This window comes from Mauremys reevesii, linkage group 27 (assembly GCF_016161935.1).
Source record: "Mauremys reevesii isolate NIE-2019 linkage group 27, ASM1616193v1, whole genome shotgun sequence".
In the NCBI taxonomy this organism is placed as follows: Eukaryota; Metazoa; Chordata; order Testudines; family Geoemydidae; genus Mauremys; species Mauremys reevesii.
Genome location: NC_052649.1, coordinates 9,436,673 through 9,454,197, shown reverse-complemented (window position 1 = coordinate 9,454,197; position 17,525 = coordinate 9,436,673). Strand labels below are relative to the sequence as shown.

At 48.0% G+C, this 17,525-nt stretch overlaps 1 protein-coding gene across 3 annotated transcripts; it reads right to left on the bottom strand.

Moving 5' to 3' along the window:
* Positions 1 to 556: 556 nt before the first annotated feature.
* TMEM106A (transmembrane protein 106A) lies at positions 557 to 13,690 on the bottom strand. Of its 3 annotated transcripts, none has more exons than XM_039516429.1 (8): positions 13,583 to 13,690; positions 7,674 to 7,914; positions 7,162 to 7,225; positions 6,506 to 6,665; positions 5,771 to 5,911; positions 5,281 to 5,324; positions 4,306 to 4,359; positions 557 to 2,540 (listed from the first exon to the last, which is right to left on the bottom strand). In XM_039516429.1, exons 2-8 carry the CDS (start codon positions 7,891 to 7,893, stop codon positions 2,420 to 2,422), a joined length of 804 nt encoding a protein of 267 aa, XP_039372363.1. In that variant the 5' UTR covers positions 7,894 to 7,914; positions 13,583 to 13,690; the 3' UTR covers positions 557 to 2,419. The 3 variants fall into 3 exon arrangements, with proteins under 3 accessions (XP_039372363.1, XP_039372364.1, XP_039372362.1); XM_039516430.1 differs by having other exon boundaries at positions 7,674 to 7,929; positions 13,588 to 13,669; XM_039516428.1 differs by lacking the exon at positions 13,583 to 13,690 and adding an exon at positions 12,285 to 12,308.
* Between the last annotated feature and the right edge of the window lie 3,835 nt (positions 13,691 to 17,525).

The following is a 17,525-nucleotide window of genomic DNA, read 5'->3' as shown; positions in this document are numbered from 1 at the left end:
GCAATTTGGCGGAGGGTCTCTCACTCCTGGTCGGCGCGAAGGACCTCCCGCTGAATTGCCTCAGATCGCGATTGCGGCTTTTATTTTTTTTAGCTGCTTGGGGCGGCAAAACCCCTGGAGCCGGCCCTGAGCATCAGGCAGCATAGAAGGCAGGGGGAGGGATAGCTCAGTGGTTTGAGCATTGGCCTGCTAAACCCAGAGTTGTGAGCTCAATCCTTGAGGCGGCCACTTAGGGATCTGAGGCAAAAAATCAGTACTTGGTCCTGCTAGTGAAGGCAGGGGGCTGGACTCGATGACCTTTCAGGATCTCTTCCAGTTCTGCAAAACCCTGGGTGTCCCTGGACACTGCTCTCCTGGGAGGGGATGTTCAGCATGCACCTCCATGGAGGCCTTGGTTTTCCCATTTAAAACCTTCCTCCTCCCTTTTTAAGCCATAACATGCAGTGATTCCCACTGGCCAGCAGGTGTCACTGTAACACTACATGGAGACTGATTTCCCCAGGGAATCAGGTACCCACGCAGCATCCTCAGGAGTCGTCCCAGCACAGATCATAAGGAGAAAGCACCACTCTGATTTACAAAGCCCTTTTTATTTGTGAACAGATTGATGCAGGCATATAACACAGGCACAGCCATGCCAGAGCACAGCCAGCTCTCAATGTCTGTGCTGGGGCAGAGACAGCAAGAAGAGAATAGCAGAGCAGGTGCAACAACACAGTGAATACAAATATACAGTGAGAGATGATGGGAAAGCACAAGAGCCAACAAACAAGAGACGCTTTCAGAACACAAGGTGCTTCCTCACCCCTGCCTCAGGCGGGGATTTAATCCATTGCAACTTTAATGGAACATATAAAAATCAGGAAAAGACACTTAATGATTAACGTGCCTCTGCTGAAATGTGCTAGTTTGGGAGCCCTGGAGACTGGACCTCTGGATCCACCGAGAAGGTAGATGAAAGGCAAGCTACAGAACACTGCCCTGCTGGGACCTCTAGGAAGGTCAGGCTCCTTGGCGTCTCTGCTGAAAGCGCCACCCCAGGGGCAGGGGTCTTGTGGACAGTGATTAGTTCTTTGCTGAGGCACAAAGGTTTCCTCTCCCAACTACTCTGATGCATGTTGCTTTTCTCACCATGTCCCATCTGACTGGAGAGGTGTTTAGGGCAATGCTGGGCTGCTCTGGGTCAGATCATATGCCCAGCAATTTCTATACATCCATCCATCCAGGCAGGCAGAAAGTGCCAGTCATTAGCAACACTGGGATCTAAGGAGGGTGCTTATGCCCATGGGTCTAGCAGGCAGTAACGTGAGTGTGCGTCCTCTGCCTGAGCTGTTCCTACAGAGAATGAGTCTGTACCGTACAAGGCTCTGGAGAGGGTGGAAGAGCAGCCAGGGCTTCTTCCCTCATAGAAAATGCTACAAATAGGTATAAACGGCAGCTGTTGTTTCCTGGCATTTGCATGAACAGAGCTTTTCTTATCCAAGTCAGACTCCTGCCACTCGTTAAGCTCCTTAATACAGAAGCCCACAAGGGAGCGCCCCAGCAAATGGCATGTGCTGTGTGGAGAACGCATGATGGGCCCCTCACCTCCCTCTGCCATCTGGGAAGTAACAATCCCTCTCCTCCCCCCCTCCACGCTGCAAGGATGCAGCTCAGTTTGATCACTTTGGGTACAAGATAGACCGTGGCTGCTGCATCAATCTGGACTGCACAACCCTTCATGCAAGACAATCCCTCTGGTAGGATTAGGAAAAGCCAGGGAATGAACATACTTACCCAGCCCCCCTGGCAGAGGAACTTGGCCCAACATCCACTACACCACCCTTACCCCTCTCTGTGCAAACCAGGCATAGTTTTAGCCAATTATTCAGTGCTTGTTATTTAAGAGCCAAAAGTTCTTAGATGTCAGTTCAAGTTGGGTTTCTCCTGCTTCGCAGAGCTGGGGATGTGATTGCTATCCAAGAATCACTAGGCGAGACGCTCTTCAGCCAAGAGCACCCACACCACAAGGCACAGGCACAAAAACGTTATTTGGCAGGAAGAGCTGATTTGACCAACAGGTAATGCCTCCCCTAGCGCAACAGTGAAATACTGCACAGGGTAAGGCAGCTAACAATCTAGCAGAGGTCTCTTAATCAGTTAATACAGCTATTTCCCTACACAGTGTGCACAATCTGCTGATACCAACTCCCATACAGGATACAAATGGGAATTGCAAACTCAGAGCAGCATGTTCCAAGTTCATGAAATTCTATCAGTCTGTAACCAGGAAACAGCAGCAGACTGAAAGTCTCCTCCCAAGGGAGAGCCAAATGTCCTGTTTAAAATCACGTGGCTTGGAAGAGAAGCCCCTGGAGTTGCTGTGTCCCTGGTACAACTTGCCTTTGCAACAGAAGAATGTCGTTGTCCAGTGACCCCATCATGGTGGGCGGTGGTACAGTGGGTGAGGCAGCGTCGCATTCCCTCTACAGTCCACATACTGGTATCTCTCAAAAGCCAGCTGCTCCGAGTGGCACAGGTACGAGCAGGTCAGGGTGCCCCTGCAACACACAATCACAACAATAATCCATTTTACTTGAACTATAAAGAGGTTTGAAAGCACCAAGCTGGATCTTCTGCTGGGATTTCACTTTAAGAAAAAGTTCCATTGTGGCCTTTCCCAACCACTCAGACAATTTTCGTCTTTCTTACTCTGGAGCTCCAAACCACTCGCACCAAAAGTCCAGGCCAAGCTGCCCCGTTTCACACATTTGTAGGGGGCTCCCTCAGACCGCATTAATTTTTAAGGCGGCATTTAAGCGATCCCCTATCAGCAATCTGCAGTGTTCTTCTAACACAGCCTTTAAAGCTGGGCCCAATTCACTGCTACAGCCTCTGAACCTCTATGCTGCTCTGCCTGCTCCTTAAAGGTCACGCCAAACAAATTGAGCACTTGCATAGTCGAAGCGACAAAGTAGCGCGAGAGCAACACATACCTTCCCATTCTGTTCTCAGTGTTACAGCAAAGAACAGTTTGTGCTCTACCATGCCAGGCACCACAGGGCTAACACCACTAGGAAGTGGCACAACACAGAAGAGAGGCAGCAAAGGTCACCACTGAGTCACCTTCTGTCTCCTGCGAGTGACAACGATGGCCAGCAGACAGATGGTGTGGCTGCAGGAGCTGTGGCCGAGCACCAGCGCCACTGCAGATGTTCACACCATCCTACTCGATACTCAGCCCCATCAACACCGGGTCTCAGTACAGTGGGGATACAGATTGTTTAACTGCTAGAGCAGACGGGCCAAACCATTATCATCCCAGATTGTACCACAGGCACTTGGCCGCACTAGGTCTAAGCCAGTGGTTCTCAAGCTATTTACCATTGCGGGCTGCATCCAGTACTACCCGTATGGCCCTGAGGATGTCACATGGGCTGCAGCTGAGAGCCACAGCCTAAGCCATGGTTCAAGAACAGTGTTGGAAATGGGTTTGTCGTCACTGCTCCACTGGCAGCCAGACAGGAAACTGCTGTCAATGGCAGGTCAGTTTCTGGGTCATGTTACTGACCAACCCCTGGAAAGGACTGTGTGGGCCCACACTCACTCCCACCTCCGTAGGAGGAGGCGGCAAAGCTTTCTTGGCTTGCCTGGTGTGGGCCACTCTCACTGGCTCATTCAAAATACAGCACAATTCATGTGCAGTCAAGCTGAGTGCAATGCCTTCTTCCTGGCCAGGACCTCCTCTGCGGCCAGGATGTCTGCAGAAGATGAGGCCAGGGCAGGATGTCTGCAGGAGAGAGAATGTGCTTTGTTCCTTCACACCCTGGTGTCTCAGCCATCTGCGCATCTGGGGTCTTTGTTCAAATGCTGAAGACCTCAAGCACCAGTCTGAGTCACTCTGCCCCAACATGGTGGATGTACAGGATTTGTCCTCTGGGGAACAGGCCAAGCTCATTCTCCCCCTGCACCATTCACCCCAGACACAGGTATAGCTGTTCCCAATGCAGGCGGAAACAGCACCACTGTACAAGTCACCTCACCAACACTCTGGGTTTGCACTGCTGGAGCTCCCTGGGGGCTGAAGTCAGGGCATGTTTCTCTGCACCAATAGTTTGGGTGACTTTCCCCTTAAAATTCAAATAACTGTTACACACCCACACCAACAGTTGCAAACCTACCTGGGGAAAGACTAATTACAACTTCGAACAGTCTTGGTCTCTGAAAACACTAATACAACGGGAAATCCAGATTGCCTCAATGAGGAATGTTTGGGACTGCGCAGATCAATGGCGAGTGATTCGCTTTTAACCAAATGCCACTTACTGTATGTGCAGTAGAACGTTGTGGACTTTGATTTTGATCCAGGTGCAGATGTTGCTTAGGAGACAGAAAATAGAGAATTAATCGTGCAGTACAACGTTTTCATCAAACAAGACCCGTCCTGCCCCCCAGAACAACCCAGGCCTCTGGAGAGAGCGCAAGCTTCTCCGATCAGGTCTACACTTGGAAGGCTTTGCCTATGTGGCTGGACCGATCGGCTTACTTCCTTGTATGGAGACTGCTTATACTGGCAAACCTTATTCCTTTAAACCTTTAGCTGACAAAGTTTATTCCAGCCATGCCCCCCTCTCCTCCTTGAGCAATATAAGCTATTCTGGTGAAAGTGCCATTTTGCCAGTATAACTGCATTTACATTAGGGGCTTTTACTGACACAGCTAATTTGGTCAAAGATCACAACCTCGACAGACATAGCTATGCAGCAGAAGTTTGTAGTGTAGACCTGACACCTTCCCTGCAAATGCATCAAGCAGAACAAGATGAGAGAATTCACATTCCGGCAACACCTGACATCTCCCCCGCCATGGGCAGAGCAGGAAAGAGATCACACAAGATGCCTGTGGAGAATCAGCAAACCGCTCATTCACAGAGATTGGGGGTGCTAGATACACTTAACTGCACACAGATGGACTAATTTGTATCAGGCATTTCCAAACCAGACTTATTAATCTGTGGGGGGTATTAGATTTGAAAGTGATACAGTCTTGTCAGTTGCAGTTTGGGAAAACATTTAATGCAGAAGAACTAGAAAGGAATTTAAAATGGACATGCTGGGTTTCTGTCCCAACATGATTACATACATAAAAATCAAAGGGACACATTCTCAGCTGCACTGCAGGGTCAGACAGAATGAGGCTACGGCCGAGTGATAAATTTATGCCAGACTGCCCCTGGAGAAAAGCCCAGAAACATTAATGCTACTTACCAGCCAGGAAAGTAAGTCTCTGAGAAATACTTACTAGGTATTATAGTCCAGTATAATAGTGGAGATTGAATAATATATCTGCAAGTAAAACAGAAGAGTTAGTTGGAGATTTACAGTGATACAGTAACCATGTAGAGGTGCAGCCCAGTGAGCCGAGCACACAGAGAGTTACAGATTATCCCATCAATTCCACACAGCTCAGAGCCAGTATTTAAAATCCAATCCACATTGTGTTGGGACCAAGTTACAACATGGCAGTTACAATATGCAGCATGAACCGGTGCAGGAAACACCCATATGAGACCTCAGCATTTGGTCTTTTGCCTCCTGTGTTTGCTAAGTACTGCCCTGGGCCAGCAGGTGAATGGGCACCTGGAAAGACAGGAACGGGGGGAGGGGGAGAAGGGACTCTCTGCCCCTGGGGCAAGAGAAATACAAGGCGACAGAGAAGGGGACCACTATTTCTCTCCACCCAAAGGGGGGCCAGACATTTCGACAGGGCAGCAAGAGGCAGCAGCACCCACCTGGCTGCTGCACAAAGGGCCAATATTCAGCAGGTTCTTCTTGGTGGTTTTCCCTATCACCACGGACAGATGTAAGACCTCAATGTCCAGTTGGGTGACAGTGACTGGGTAGAAGTTGTTGTTGGTTACATTCAACACGTTCTAAGGAGAGAGACAAACTCAGCCCGAAGCCCTCACGCAGCGAGGGTAACACATGTGCTGGATTTCCATGCAGTGACCTTGCAGCACACCCCTGCAAACGCCAGTCCTCAGACACTCGTAGCTTGGCCATGGCAATTCCCCTCTGCTGAGGATTGTCCCAAGGAAACACCCAAGATCACATTTGGGTGAGGGTCACTAGCTCTTTAAGTTACAGGAGCAAAACTCCTCACCTGCCCCAGAGCTGCTCTGGGGATCACTTGCCCCCTGCTCCACTCCCTATGCCACACATTCATGGCTGGGCTGAAAGCGGGGGAAAAATGCAACACACAGCGACAAACAATTCCCAACATTTGTTACATAGCTCACTTCCACCCAGCAGCACTTCCTGCCCCATCACACACTGCTCCACCAACATGCCTAATTTCTGACTGGGCACTCCAGTCTTGCCTGCTGTCCTGCCATGCGCACACAGCTCAGCCACCTAGCTCACTACTGACCTGCCGCGCTGTCCTTAAGACTTAGAAGTGAGCCAGCTATGGACTGATAATGAGATATGAGCTCAACATCACCGTACGCGCCGCACTGAGAACTCACTGTCATGTTGAGATTGATACTGGGAACGGTGGAATTAAAGGCAATGGAGGAGGCATTCAGCCCTGCGGGCTGCACAGCAATAGAGCGAGGGAACAGGAAGAATATGATGAGAGATGACATCAGCAGGCAAATCGTCACGGCAAGGGATACATAGAGCTTCCTGCAAGACAGCATCAAAGGACTGTAACGCGCCTGGCCCAGCCCTGTCTCTGCAGGGTCGGACAAGCACAGGGTGGAGTGAGCGCCAGCCAGACACAGTCAGCACCAAGACATGAGGGCCTGCAAAGGGACTGTGTAGTATCTAGTGGCAGCACGTTCACCTTGGGGCTAGGAGGGGTGGGTTTCAGACCCAGACACATGCTGCTTGTCACTGCTAGAAGTAAGCAGTCCCACGTGGCCCTTTTCAAACAGAACTAGCCCAGAATCCCAGCCCACAGTCCCTCCTGCATCAAGAAGTGCTAGTACAGCCCCCTGCCAACACAGAACAGATGCCCTGCAGGCATCAAACCCAGTGCAGTTCGGGGCCCAATGAGCAACGAAGCTTTTAAATGAACCTCTGCAAACAGATTCCTCCTGTAATGCTGCGCCCCCCCCCCCAGTTGCACCCATTTAAATGCAGCCAGAGCATTAAAAGAACGGGAGAAACAGGACTTTACGTTCGTCTGGGCTTCAGCCTCTGGTCACCGTATGGAATCAGAGCCACCAACTGCTTCTCCTGCTCTGAAAGACAGACGATAAGAGGCGCAGGTCAGAAGAGATGCAGCGCACTGGGTGCAGTGGCGAACAGGGCACACCAGGCTGCAGAGCACCCAACTACAGGTTAGGGTCTATCAGCATTCTCGTTACAAATGCTGCCCCATTCAGAGGGATGCAGGGGTCTAACTCAAATAACCCTTGTTGGCTTCGGCCAAGCATAGAGACAGACTGAGCTTTGCTAACTTAGGGCTGCACAGATACCTTCCAACAGCCCCAGGTCTTGCACTGATTAATGCAAGATGGAGCCAATTGCAGGCTCTCTCTTTAGTACAGAGATGGAGACTGCAGGTCACAGCATGCAATACTCCATCATGACTGGTGTTCCATAGGGCGCACAGCTGAGTGAGAAGCAACAAGCAGAGGACTGGAAAGGGTGGAAACCACTGACCAAGCACACACAAGAACCACCTACCCCTGGGGATCCTTCCTGTTCCCTGGCACGTTGGGCAGTTGATGTAGCCTCGACTCACAGTGCCCACACAGGGCATGCAGGATGCGGCAGAGTCTCCTCCATTGATAGTGCCATAATTGGTGACTTCATCCTCACCAGCCGATTTCCTGCGCAGAATCGATTTCCCGCCCCTCTCCTTCTGGTCAGAGACCTTCCAGAACTGGGAGAACGTTTCGCCCATAGTTGAAAGAGAATTTTTCCACTAGATCCAAAACCAAAAACATTCCAGAAAAAAAGTCTCTTTATTGATCGGTCCTGCTAACTCGTGTTTTTAATAGCAAATATTACACTAGTGGAGTACTTCCTAAAACCCCACCTCCTGGAGTCATGAGAATGTGTCAGAATCTCAGCTTTCAATTTAAAAAAAATAAAAGTACGTTTTTTCTAGCCCTAATGGTTACAGGGAAAAACTTGAGTGTGAGCTAATGGCAACAAAAACAGAAGGTAAATAAGAAGAACCCAATGTGTTTTGGTTTTTCCAATCATTAATTTTGGGGGTCTGACTCATGATTTTTTGAATTCTAGGGGGTGGCAACACTGCAAAAATCTACAAGTAACAATTCTGAGGTTCTTTTCATATGGCAGATCACTCATCCGATTGGCAGCAAGAATACTGTGCATCAACCCCTCACCAAACTTAACCTTACTAAACAGATGCCTAATTAAAATCAGATCAGTGTTTGTCTCTCCTCTTTAGTTTAAACCAAAATGACTTCTCAGATCTTCTTCCTGGCTCACTGCAACCCCTGGCAATCAGAAACTCGTGAATCAGCTGTCGCAATGAGCCCACAGCCAAGGCTTATTATTAGAGAGAGTTTGCAACAAAAGAAGAAAAATAGCAGAAGTGAAAGAACAATATTCTACCACCAGACCATCTGAACGCAGCTTCCTCCATGATGTCACCTGCCAGCAGGAAGGAGCGAGGACTGCTCCCTCAGTCTAGGCAGCCTTGCTTTAATGACTGGGAGACAGGCTGCTTCTCAACAGAAAGGGCCTAAAGGAAGACTAACTGCACTCACCCAGAAGGTTGAGAGGCTGGATGTAAAGAACCACTCTTGATTCTTGCTTGAAACGTGCTTGGGGATGTGGGGCGCAACACCCATGGACACATCCAGACCTCTCCTTTAGTCCCCAGACCTCAGAGACCACCGCTACTGAGAGCTCAGCGTCAGAGTCTCAGCAAACTCCGAAAGCGCTTCTATTTATCAGATGGAGGCAAGTAGTGATATTCCTGGTGACAAAGGAACCCTCTGGACTTGATTAAAGTAAGGAAGTAAGATAATCAACAGTGCTGCAATGGTTTGATCACCAGGGGATCTTCCCACAGCAGCTCCCTGAGACCCCATTTGCTGAGATACTGCATCCACTGAGCACCCAACCCTTTTGCAATCCTGCAGTTTGGAAGGTTACAGGTGAGAACATGGGCCCTGAGGCTGGAAAGATTCCAGTGACTCTGCGATTTTTGATCCCAGGCTTTTCTGCTAAGGACCCATCCCCTAGCGCTGCAGCTTCCTTTGGAGAGCTAGGCAGTGGTTCTCAAACTTCATTGCACCATGACCCCCTTCTGACAACAAAAATTACTACGTAACTCCAGGTGGGAGGGGGCCAGAGCCTGAGCCCCCCCACCCTGGGCTGAGTTGGGGGGCAGAGCCCTGCTGCCCCAGGCTCAAGCCCTCCAGCTTCAGCTTCAGCCCCAAGCGGTGGGGCCCAGTGAGTGTAATTCTGACCCTAGTGTCACAACCCATAGTTTGAGAACCGCTGAGCTAGCGGCTTCAAAGATTCCACTAGCCAGTTCGGTCTCAGCCTCTTACCCTTGCAAATTTCCCCCTATTAATACTTGTGCTTTGTTTTCCTGTCCCAGGAGTAAAAAATGAGGAGGAGTGATTAAAGAGGTGGGTTTTAATCAACTAGGACAAAAGACTACAGGGGCTGGGAGACCCCTGCTGATGTCCAAGGAAAGCCAAGCATAAGATTAACCCTTTCCTTTGCTGATTTGCAATACATTAGAACAGCACTCTTAGCTGTGACTTTCATTCCCAGTATAAAATCGCTCTTACATGCTTAACCCCTGAGGGAGAGGGCTTAGGCTGATGTGGTTTGCAAGATACAAAAAGATGGCCTAATAATGTATGTAGATAATCTGGGCACTGGGAAGAAGCCGCACTGACTGTGTAACTATTATTATTTATACAGCACCGTGTGTGTGCACAGCACTTCACAGACAAGAAAAGAGCAACTCCTTGATCAAAGAACAAAACACATTTGAAGGATGGTGCTGGAAGCTGATAAACGAGTATCATTTCAAAAGGCCCAAAGGACTGACAGCTTGCTGCCTATTACAACAGGCAAGTGCATCACTAGTGATGCTGCCTGCAAATACTAGGCCAGAGGGGCAAGAAGGCTTTGCTTGTTAAAAGCAGCAATCTGGGTTGGAGTTAGTGAAGGCAGCTATAAAAAATAATCAATGGCAGAAAGAGGAAGCTGATGGTAATGTATATAAATTAGAACTAAGGAACTGTAGACAATCAATAAGGGAAGCACAAGTTGAAATCTATGGCCAGCAGAGTTGAGGACAGTAAGAAGTTTTTAAAAATATATTAGCAAAAAGAATCCTGACAATGGTATTGGTCCATTGCTAGATGGAAACAGTAAAACTATCAATAACAACACAGAAAAGGCAGAAGTGTTGGATAAATATTTCTGTTCTGTATTTGGGGGTGGGAGGGGAACAAATGGTGCAGTCTCTTCCTAGAATGATAACATACTTTTCATTCCAGTAATATCTCTGGAGGATGTTAAACAGAATCTAAAATCAGGGATTTTTAAATCAGCAGGTCCAGATGACTTACACCCAAGAGTTTTAAAAGAGCTGCTGAGGAGCTCTCTGGACTGTTAATGATGATTTTCAGTAAGTCTTGGGGCACCAGGGAAGTTCCAGAAGACTGGAAGAAAGTTAATGTGACAATTTTAAAAAACAATAAATGGGATGACTTGGCTAATTACGGGCATGTCAATCTCACATCTGGGCAAGATAATGGAGCTGCTGCTATGGGACTCAATTAATAAAGATTTAAAGGAGGTAATGAATTAATGCCAGTCACTATGGGGTTTAGAAAATAGATCCTGTCAAACTAACTTGGTATCTTTTTTTGACAAGATGACAAGTTTGGTAAATAAAGGTAACAGTGTTGACATAGTATTCTTAGACTCCCGCAAGGTGTTTGGCTTGGTATCACATGACATTTTGATTTTAAAAAATCTAACAATATAAAATTAACACAGCACACATCACACGGATTAAAAACTGGTTAACTGATAGATTTCAAAATGTGAATGTAAACAGGGGATCATCATCAAGCAGGTGTTTCCCATGGGGTCCTACAGAGATTGATTTTCTGCCCTAAGCTATTTAACAGTTTTATCAATGACCTGGAAGAAAACATAAAATAATCACTGATTAAGTTATTTACCAAAAATTGGGAGAGTGGTAAATAATGAAGTGGGTAAGTCACTGATTTAGCTCGCTTGGCCAACTGGGTGAAAGCAAACAATGCGTTTTAATACAGATAAATGGAAATGTATCCATCTGGAAACAAAGAACGTAGGCCATACTAACAGGATGGGGGACTAGATGCTGGAAAGCAGTAACTGAAAAATATTTGGGGAGGCATCATGCTGGACTGCTGCTGGAATACTGTGTCCAGGTCTGATGCCCACAATTCAAGGACACTGATAAACTGGAGAGGGTTCAGAGAAGAGCCACGAGAATAATTAAAAGACTAGAAATGCTGCCTTACAATGACACACTCAAGCAGCTCATTATTCAGTTTAACAAAGAGAATCATAGAATATCAGGGTTGGAAGGGACCTCAGAAGGTCATCTAGTCCAAAAGGTTAAGGGGTGACTTGATTACAGTCTAGAAGAACTTACACAGGAACAGAAATTTGATAATGGGCTCTTCAATCTAGCAGACAAAGGTTTAACATGATCCAATGGCTGGAAGTTGAAGCTAGACAAATTCAGCCTGGAAATAAGGGGTGTGTTATTAACAGTGAGGATAATTCACCACTGGAACAATTTACCAAAGGTTGGGGTGGATTCTCCATCACTGACAATTTTTAATTAGAGACTGGATGTTTTTCTAGAAGATCTGCTCTAGGAATTATTGTGGGGCAGGTCTCTGGCCTGTGTTATTCAGGAGATCAGACCAGATGGTCACTGTGTTCCCTTCCGGCCTTGGAATCTATAGATTACTGGCCTCCAGCAGGTAGAGCAGAAGCCCCATAGGAGGCAACACTACTTCCCCAAGAGGGAGACTGTGTGGGGGTTTGGGAACTTCTGCCCCGATTTCTGTTCAGTTCTCTCAGTCACATGGGGTTTCTTTGGGATGGACAGCAAAGGGGTTTGAACTACAGGATGGTCTGGCAGGGATGACACAGCTTTAGACGTCCAAGGGTGCCATTCACACCTCTGCAGTGCCTACTAAACACACTGCCATTTGCTTGCCTGGTTAGTATTGAACAGCTGCCTCTCCATTTGCAATAGTACAGTCCTGTAGGTCACCCCAGTACCTGTGCCATTCGCTCCTCTGTTCCACTGTGGTGTTTGTGAGCTTGTACAAGTGGCTAGGAAGGAGCAGAAACCCCTTTCACAGGGGCCTAGGGGGTGGAGGGGGCTTGCATGAGATTTTTCAAGCTTGTGACATGTTTCTTGCTGACAGGGCTCATCAGTTTCCTGCTTGCTTAGGAGCCAGTTGCTGTGTTTTCAAACAGTGCTATGTCATTTCCTACAGATCCTATGGGGTCGGGGGGAGGAGGTAACAGATTTGGGGGTTGGATTTATCTGGCAGGGATCCCCCACTGCTGGCTCTGTGCATGGGGAACAGGGCACCAGTGTATTGGAGGCAGGAGGTGCCTGTACAAGGGGAGCAAGTTACAAGTATTGGGGAGGATGTGTGGGGGCAAGGTTCCTCCATGGCTAGCTCTGGGCACAGGGCTGGGGGTGGCTGGGCCTGGAGGTGTCTGTGGAGGGGAGCTGGGGGTACATGTAACTGGGGGCAGTGCTGGATGATGGGGTCCTCCACACAGGGCAGGGCCCACATGGCTGGCTGGGCGTGTCTGTGGAAGGGATCTGGGGTACAGGTAACTGGGGGCAGTGCTGGGGTCCCCCTCACAGGGCAGGGCCCCCATGGCTGGCTGGGCCTGGGGGTGTCTGTGGAAGGGGGCTGGAGTTACAGGTAACTGGGGGGTGCTGAGGGCCCCCGTGGCTGGCTAGGCCTGGGGGAGTCTGTGGAAGGGGGCTAGGGGTACAGGTAACGGGGGGGCTGGGGTCCCCGTCACTGGGCAGGGCCCCCGTGGCTGGCTGGGCCTGGGGGTGTCTGTGGAAGGGAGCTGGGGGTACAGGTAACGGGGATCCTGGGGTCCCCCTCACAGGACAGGGCCCCCGTGGGTGGCTGGGGGTGGGGGGTATCTGTGGAAGGGGGCTGGGGGTTCAGGTAATGGGGGGGCTGGGGTCCCCCTCACTGGGCAGGGCCCCCATGGCTGGCTGGGCCTGGGGGAGTCTGTGGAACGGGACTGGGGGCTCAGGTAACGGGGTGGTGCTGAGGGCCCCCGTGTCTGGTGGGGGTGTCTGTGGAAGGGGGCTGGGGGTTCAGGTAATGGGGGCTGGGGTCCCCTCACTGGGCAGGGCTCCCATGGCTGGCGGGGCCGGGGGGCGTCTGTGGCACGGGCCTGGGGGCTCAGGTAACGGGGAGGTGCTGAGGGCCCCCGTGGCTGGCTGGGTCGGGGACGGAGGCGAAACCAGGGCAGGGGGCGGCCGGGCCGCTCGGGTCCCTCCCCCGCCCAGACAGGGGCCGGGCCCAGTCTCTTACCCCGGCGGCGGCGGCTCCTCCGGGCCCGCGGCGGCAGCAGCCGAGCCAGCCCCGCTCGGGGCCGGGCAAAGCGGAACCAAAAGCGCCTCGGGCGGGGGGCGGGGGGCGGGCCGGCCCCACCCCCCGCCCCGCGCACCCCCCCCCCCCCCGCAGGTGCAGCACCCGGCGCGCCCCGCCCCGGCCCGCGGCGCCCCGAACCCCGGGGCCAGGCTGTGCCCGGCCGGTCGGGCCTGCGGGTTTCGGTTCCCCCGTGGCCGCAGCCGGGGGCGCTGGAACAGTTTGTACCGAGACTCAAGGCGGCCAGGCCGGGTCAGACCCAGGGTCCATCCGGCCCCGGGTCCCGCCTGCCGACCGCGGCCAGCGCCAGGTGCCCCGGAGGGAATGAACCGAGCAGGGACTCGTCAGTGACCCCTCCCCTGCCCAGCCTGGCTAACAGCCATGGATGGACCTGGCCTCCAGGAACTCCTCTGGCACTTGTTTTTTAAGCCTGTTCGAGGCTTGGCCTTCACAACCTCCTCTGCCAAAGAGTTCCACAGGTTGGCAGTGGCCCCTTTGGAGGTGGAAATGTATTTCTGAGGTTGGGAGCGGGAGCAGGAGTAGGGAAGCCTGCCATTCTCCCCCACTCCCACAGCAGCGCCAGGGGTGTTTTTGTGCACGTGTGCAGCAAGCCTGTAGCCTTGTCAGTCCACTGCCAGTGAGCAAACTGTGCCCTTTGACAGAAAATAGAAGAAACTTTATGCCTATATTCAGAATTCTGTACAGTAGCCAAGGGTGGTTTACCACCACTGGAAGATTTGGAGTAGACTGCACAAAAATTTCACTGATGGGTGTCATAGGAAGATTGATGCTGGCTGAGAGAGGAGGATGTTTCAGGAAAGTTGAAACAGTAATTAAATAGAAAGGAATAATACAAAGAAATACCAAATGGATTTTACCTGCCAACACTACGAAAGGATAGCAGAGTAGATCAGCACAGTTGGGTCCATTATATGATGATGTAATCCAGCAGGCACAGCTACATTTAGGCTATGGCCACAATCACATTTCATTAGTTTGGTGTTTAGCATTGTCTACACAGGACTTTTAATCCCCTGCTGTCGCTGCCTCACTACTACTGTAGAGAGCTGCCAAGAGTATCTAGGATTAGTTAAAGGTGCCCTGTTAATACCACTCATTCTCCAGCACTGCCTCCAGCTGTGGAATTGCAGAGGGTTGTACAACAGTGGGAAGTTTTAGGCTGTGTCATAGCCTGTGTGTCACTGCTCTTACTTGGTTGGCTCAGGGCCTCAGCACGCCTTTGGACACTGGTTGCAGCTCAACAGAACTATGATAAAAGTCAAACAGCAGCAGTTTCTACCAGAACAATAGCAACAGAAAGAAGAAATGAACCAAGATGTCCACTTTAATCACAGCTGGGAGTAAGAAGTTTGGCACAGACTATATCTGTAGAGTCATAATGCTCAGCAGCTCCATTGAAACATTAGTTAAGTGACTCACCATCTTTGTTTACCCTTGCTGTATTTCTCCCCTTATCTGTCAAAGGGATTGCACAAGGGCCCTTACCAAAGCTGTGCCAAAACTGGAATTGTTCAGAAACTTTGTTCCCTGCTTCCTGCTCTCAACCCTGCTACTAACGTACATGAACTTTTTTCTTGATAAGTAATCTGCATGGTGGGACAGTCAATCACTAGTTAAGTGAAAGAAAAAAAAAGACAAGGTATCCTACTAGTTCATAATATTAAAACTGTACTTGTCACCCCCATGGTGTCACTGCAAGGCTACCAAGTGCACTTTAAGAGTTTGATGAACAACAAATAGTTAAGAATTTTATTATAAGGACTGAGGCAAAGATTTTTTTTAATTTTTTTTTTTACATCACATTTGAAGACTTTAAAGTGCTTATTCTAAATAATATACAAAGACCGTATCTGCACTATGGAATATATTATAAATTATATCATGCATTCATTAACAAAATATACAAAGCCAACAGAAATATCTCTTAAGTCCAAGCATACATTATCTAAAACGATCAGGATACAGGAGAATGGATTAGAGTTATAACAGTAAAACTAACCCAAGCATTATGGAGGGGGAAACTAAAAAGAATAGGTCTTGCAAACTTGAAAGGGTTTCAATCTCAAATGAAGTGTGTTACTTGCAAATCTTTCAGTGTTTAACAATTACTTAAATTAGCTTGAATGGAAAATTGTTTAAAAAGCAACAAACAAAAAAACAAACACCCCACCCTCAGTATGAAGGTATGTATTAAGAGGAAAAAGTTTTTCTTGTTGAACAATCCAGGTCAAAGTAAGATGCTTACCAGCAACTGAACTTCATCCTCACCATTTCATTCTCTGTAAGATCGAGCTATAACACTACAGACCAGAGTTTGCACACATACTGTAGGTGATGTAAAAGTATTAAACTGTAGTTTTATCAAGTGAGAAATTATCTAGAATTGGTCCACAGCACATAGAAATGTACTGGGGAAAAAAACCACACTGCAAAATAGTCCCGCTGTATTTCAAAATAAAGGTTTAACAATTTATCTAGCATCTTCTATAAAAATAGGTTTTAAACAACAAAATTGTATCTGATACATATTTTCTTTTAATACTTTATTTAATAGAATCTAATTTATATTTGTATGGCTAATGATTATTATATAGTCAATCAAAATACTGATACTGCTTTGGACTGTTTAGCCACATCCTGTCAAAACATTAACACCTTAAATAGAAGCGGCAGAGATCAGAATTTAACATGTTTTCAATACTGTCAATGGTCTGAGTTTTGCTGTAGCAAGGAAAAAAAATCACTTAAACCATGACAGATTCAAAATAAGAATGTAGTCAACACTGCTGTCAAATCCAAATGGCTGGGTTCCGAGTTACAAAGCACCAGCACACTACTGCACAGCAGTGGATTCTGATGGTTTCTTGTCATTCCCAAGAATCAAACCCTAGCCCTGACGGGTTTCAAGGGGAATTATCTTCTCAGGTTTTCATCTCTCTCAAATACTGCACATAAGCTGCAATGGCACTGTATCATACAGTATAACTGTATACAATATATTGTAATTGTTACACAGTATAACCTGATTCATCAAGAGACTGGGTACTTAATGCTGCTGGAGTTAATGCTTTTTTTAAAACCAGAAGTCAACCAAATCCTACCTCTCACTCCTACTCACATTCCCAAACATAACTAGAATTCACACCCCTACATAGGCCTGACCGATCACATTCTTCAGTTCTTTATCACTAAAACAGGAGGTTTGCACTGCAGTGATTTGGAAAAATAAGTGTCAAACTGTCATCCTTTGCAAAAGGTCCCTAAGGATTCATAGGTGGACTTTTTCCTACAGTTCTATTCTCCTTTTAGGAAAATATCTTACGTAGGCTATATGACTTTTTGTTTCTTTGCTGAAGAAATACATTTTGTACTATTCACCATTACAGATACTGTTCAGAAGCTGCTGGTGAATTAATTCTCATGCTTCATTCTATCGACAATGACCTTAAACAATGAAATTTCTGACCTTCATTAACTACATTTTAATTAACATTGGTTATATTTTCAGTATTTTAAAATAAATTTTAATCATGGGGTTTTTTAGGTGTCTTTCATGTGAGCACCCCCTTTCTTTTTTTTTTTTTAAAAAAAAAAGAGTGCTTAGCATGTATTTTTAATTTATTAGTACTTCTATCATGCATTGGAAATGTAGATTAAAAAAAAAATCTCAGCAGAAGTGGCAACCTCCTAGCTGTGTGCAGATTTTGAAGATTAGGTGAGACTACATTTAACAGCAGTGTCTGGCCCCTCTTCCCAATGTTTGTTCATGCTGAGGTCAGCAAAACAAAATATCCCAACTGCCTAAAAACAACTTACACAGTAAAAGAGTTGTGTTGGAGAAGTTTTAAATAATTCTACTGAACTC

What these genes read in the sequence shown, in the direction of transcription:
- TMEM106A (XM_039516428.1), bottom strand. An exon ending in GCCCTTTGTGCAGCAGCCAG is followed by an intron (nt 5,325 to 5,770) that starts GTGGGTGCTGCT and finishes TTTTACTTGCAG; the next exon opens with ATATATTATTCAATCTCCAC. An exon ending in AACGTTCTACTGCACATACA is followed by an intron (nt 2,541 to 4,305) that starts GTAAGTGGCATT and finishes TGTGTGTTGCAG; the next exon opens with GGGCACCCTGACCTGCTCGT.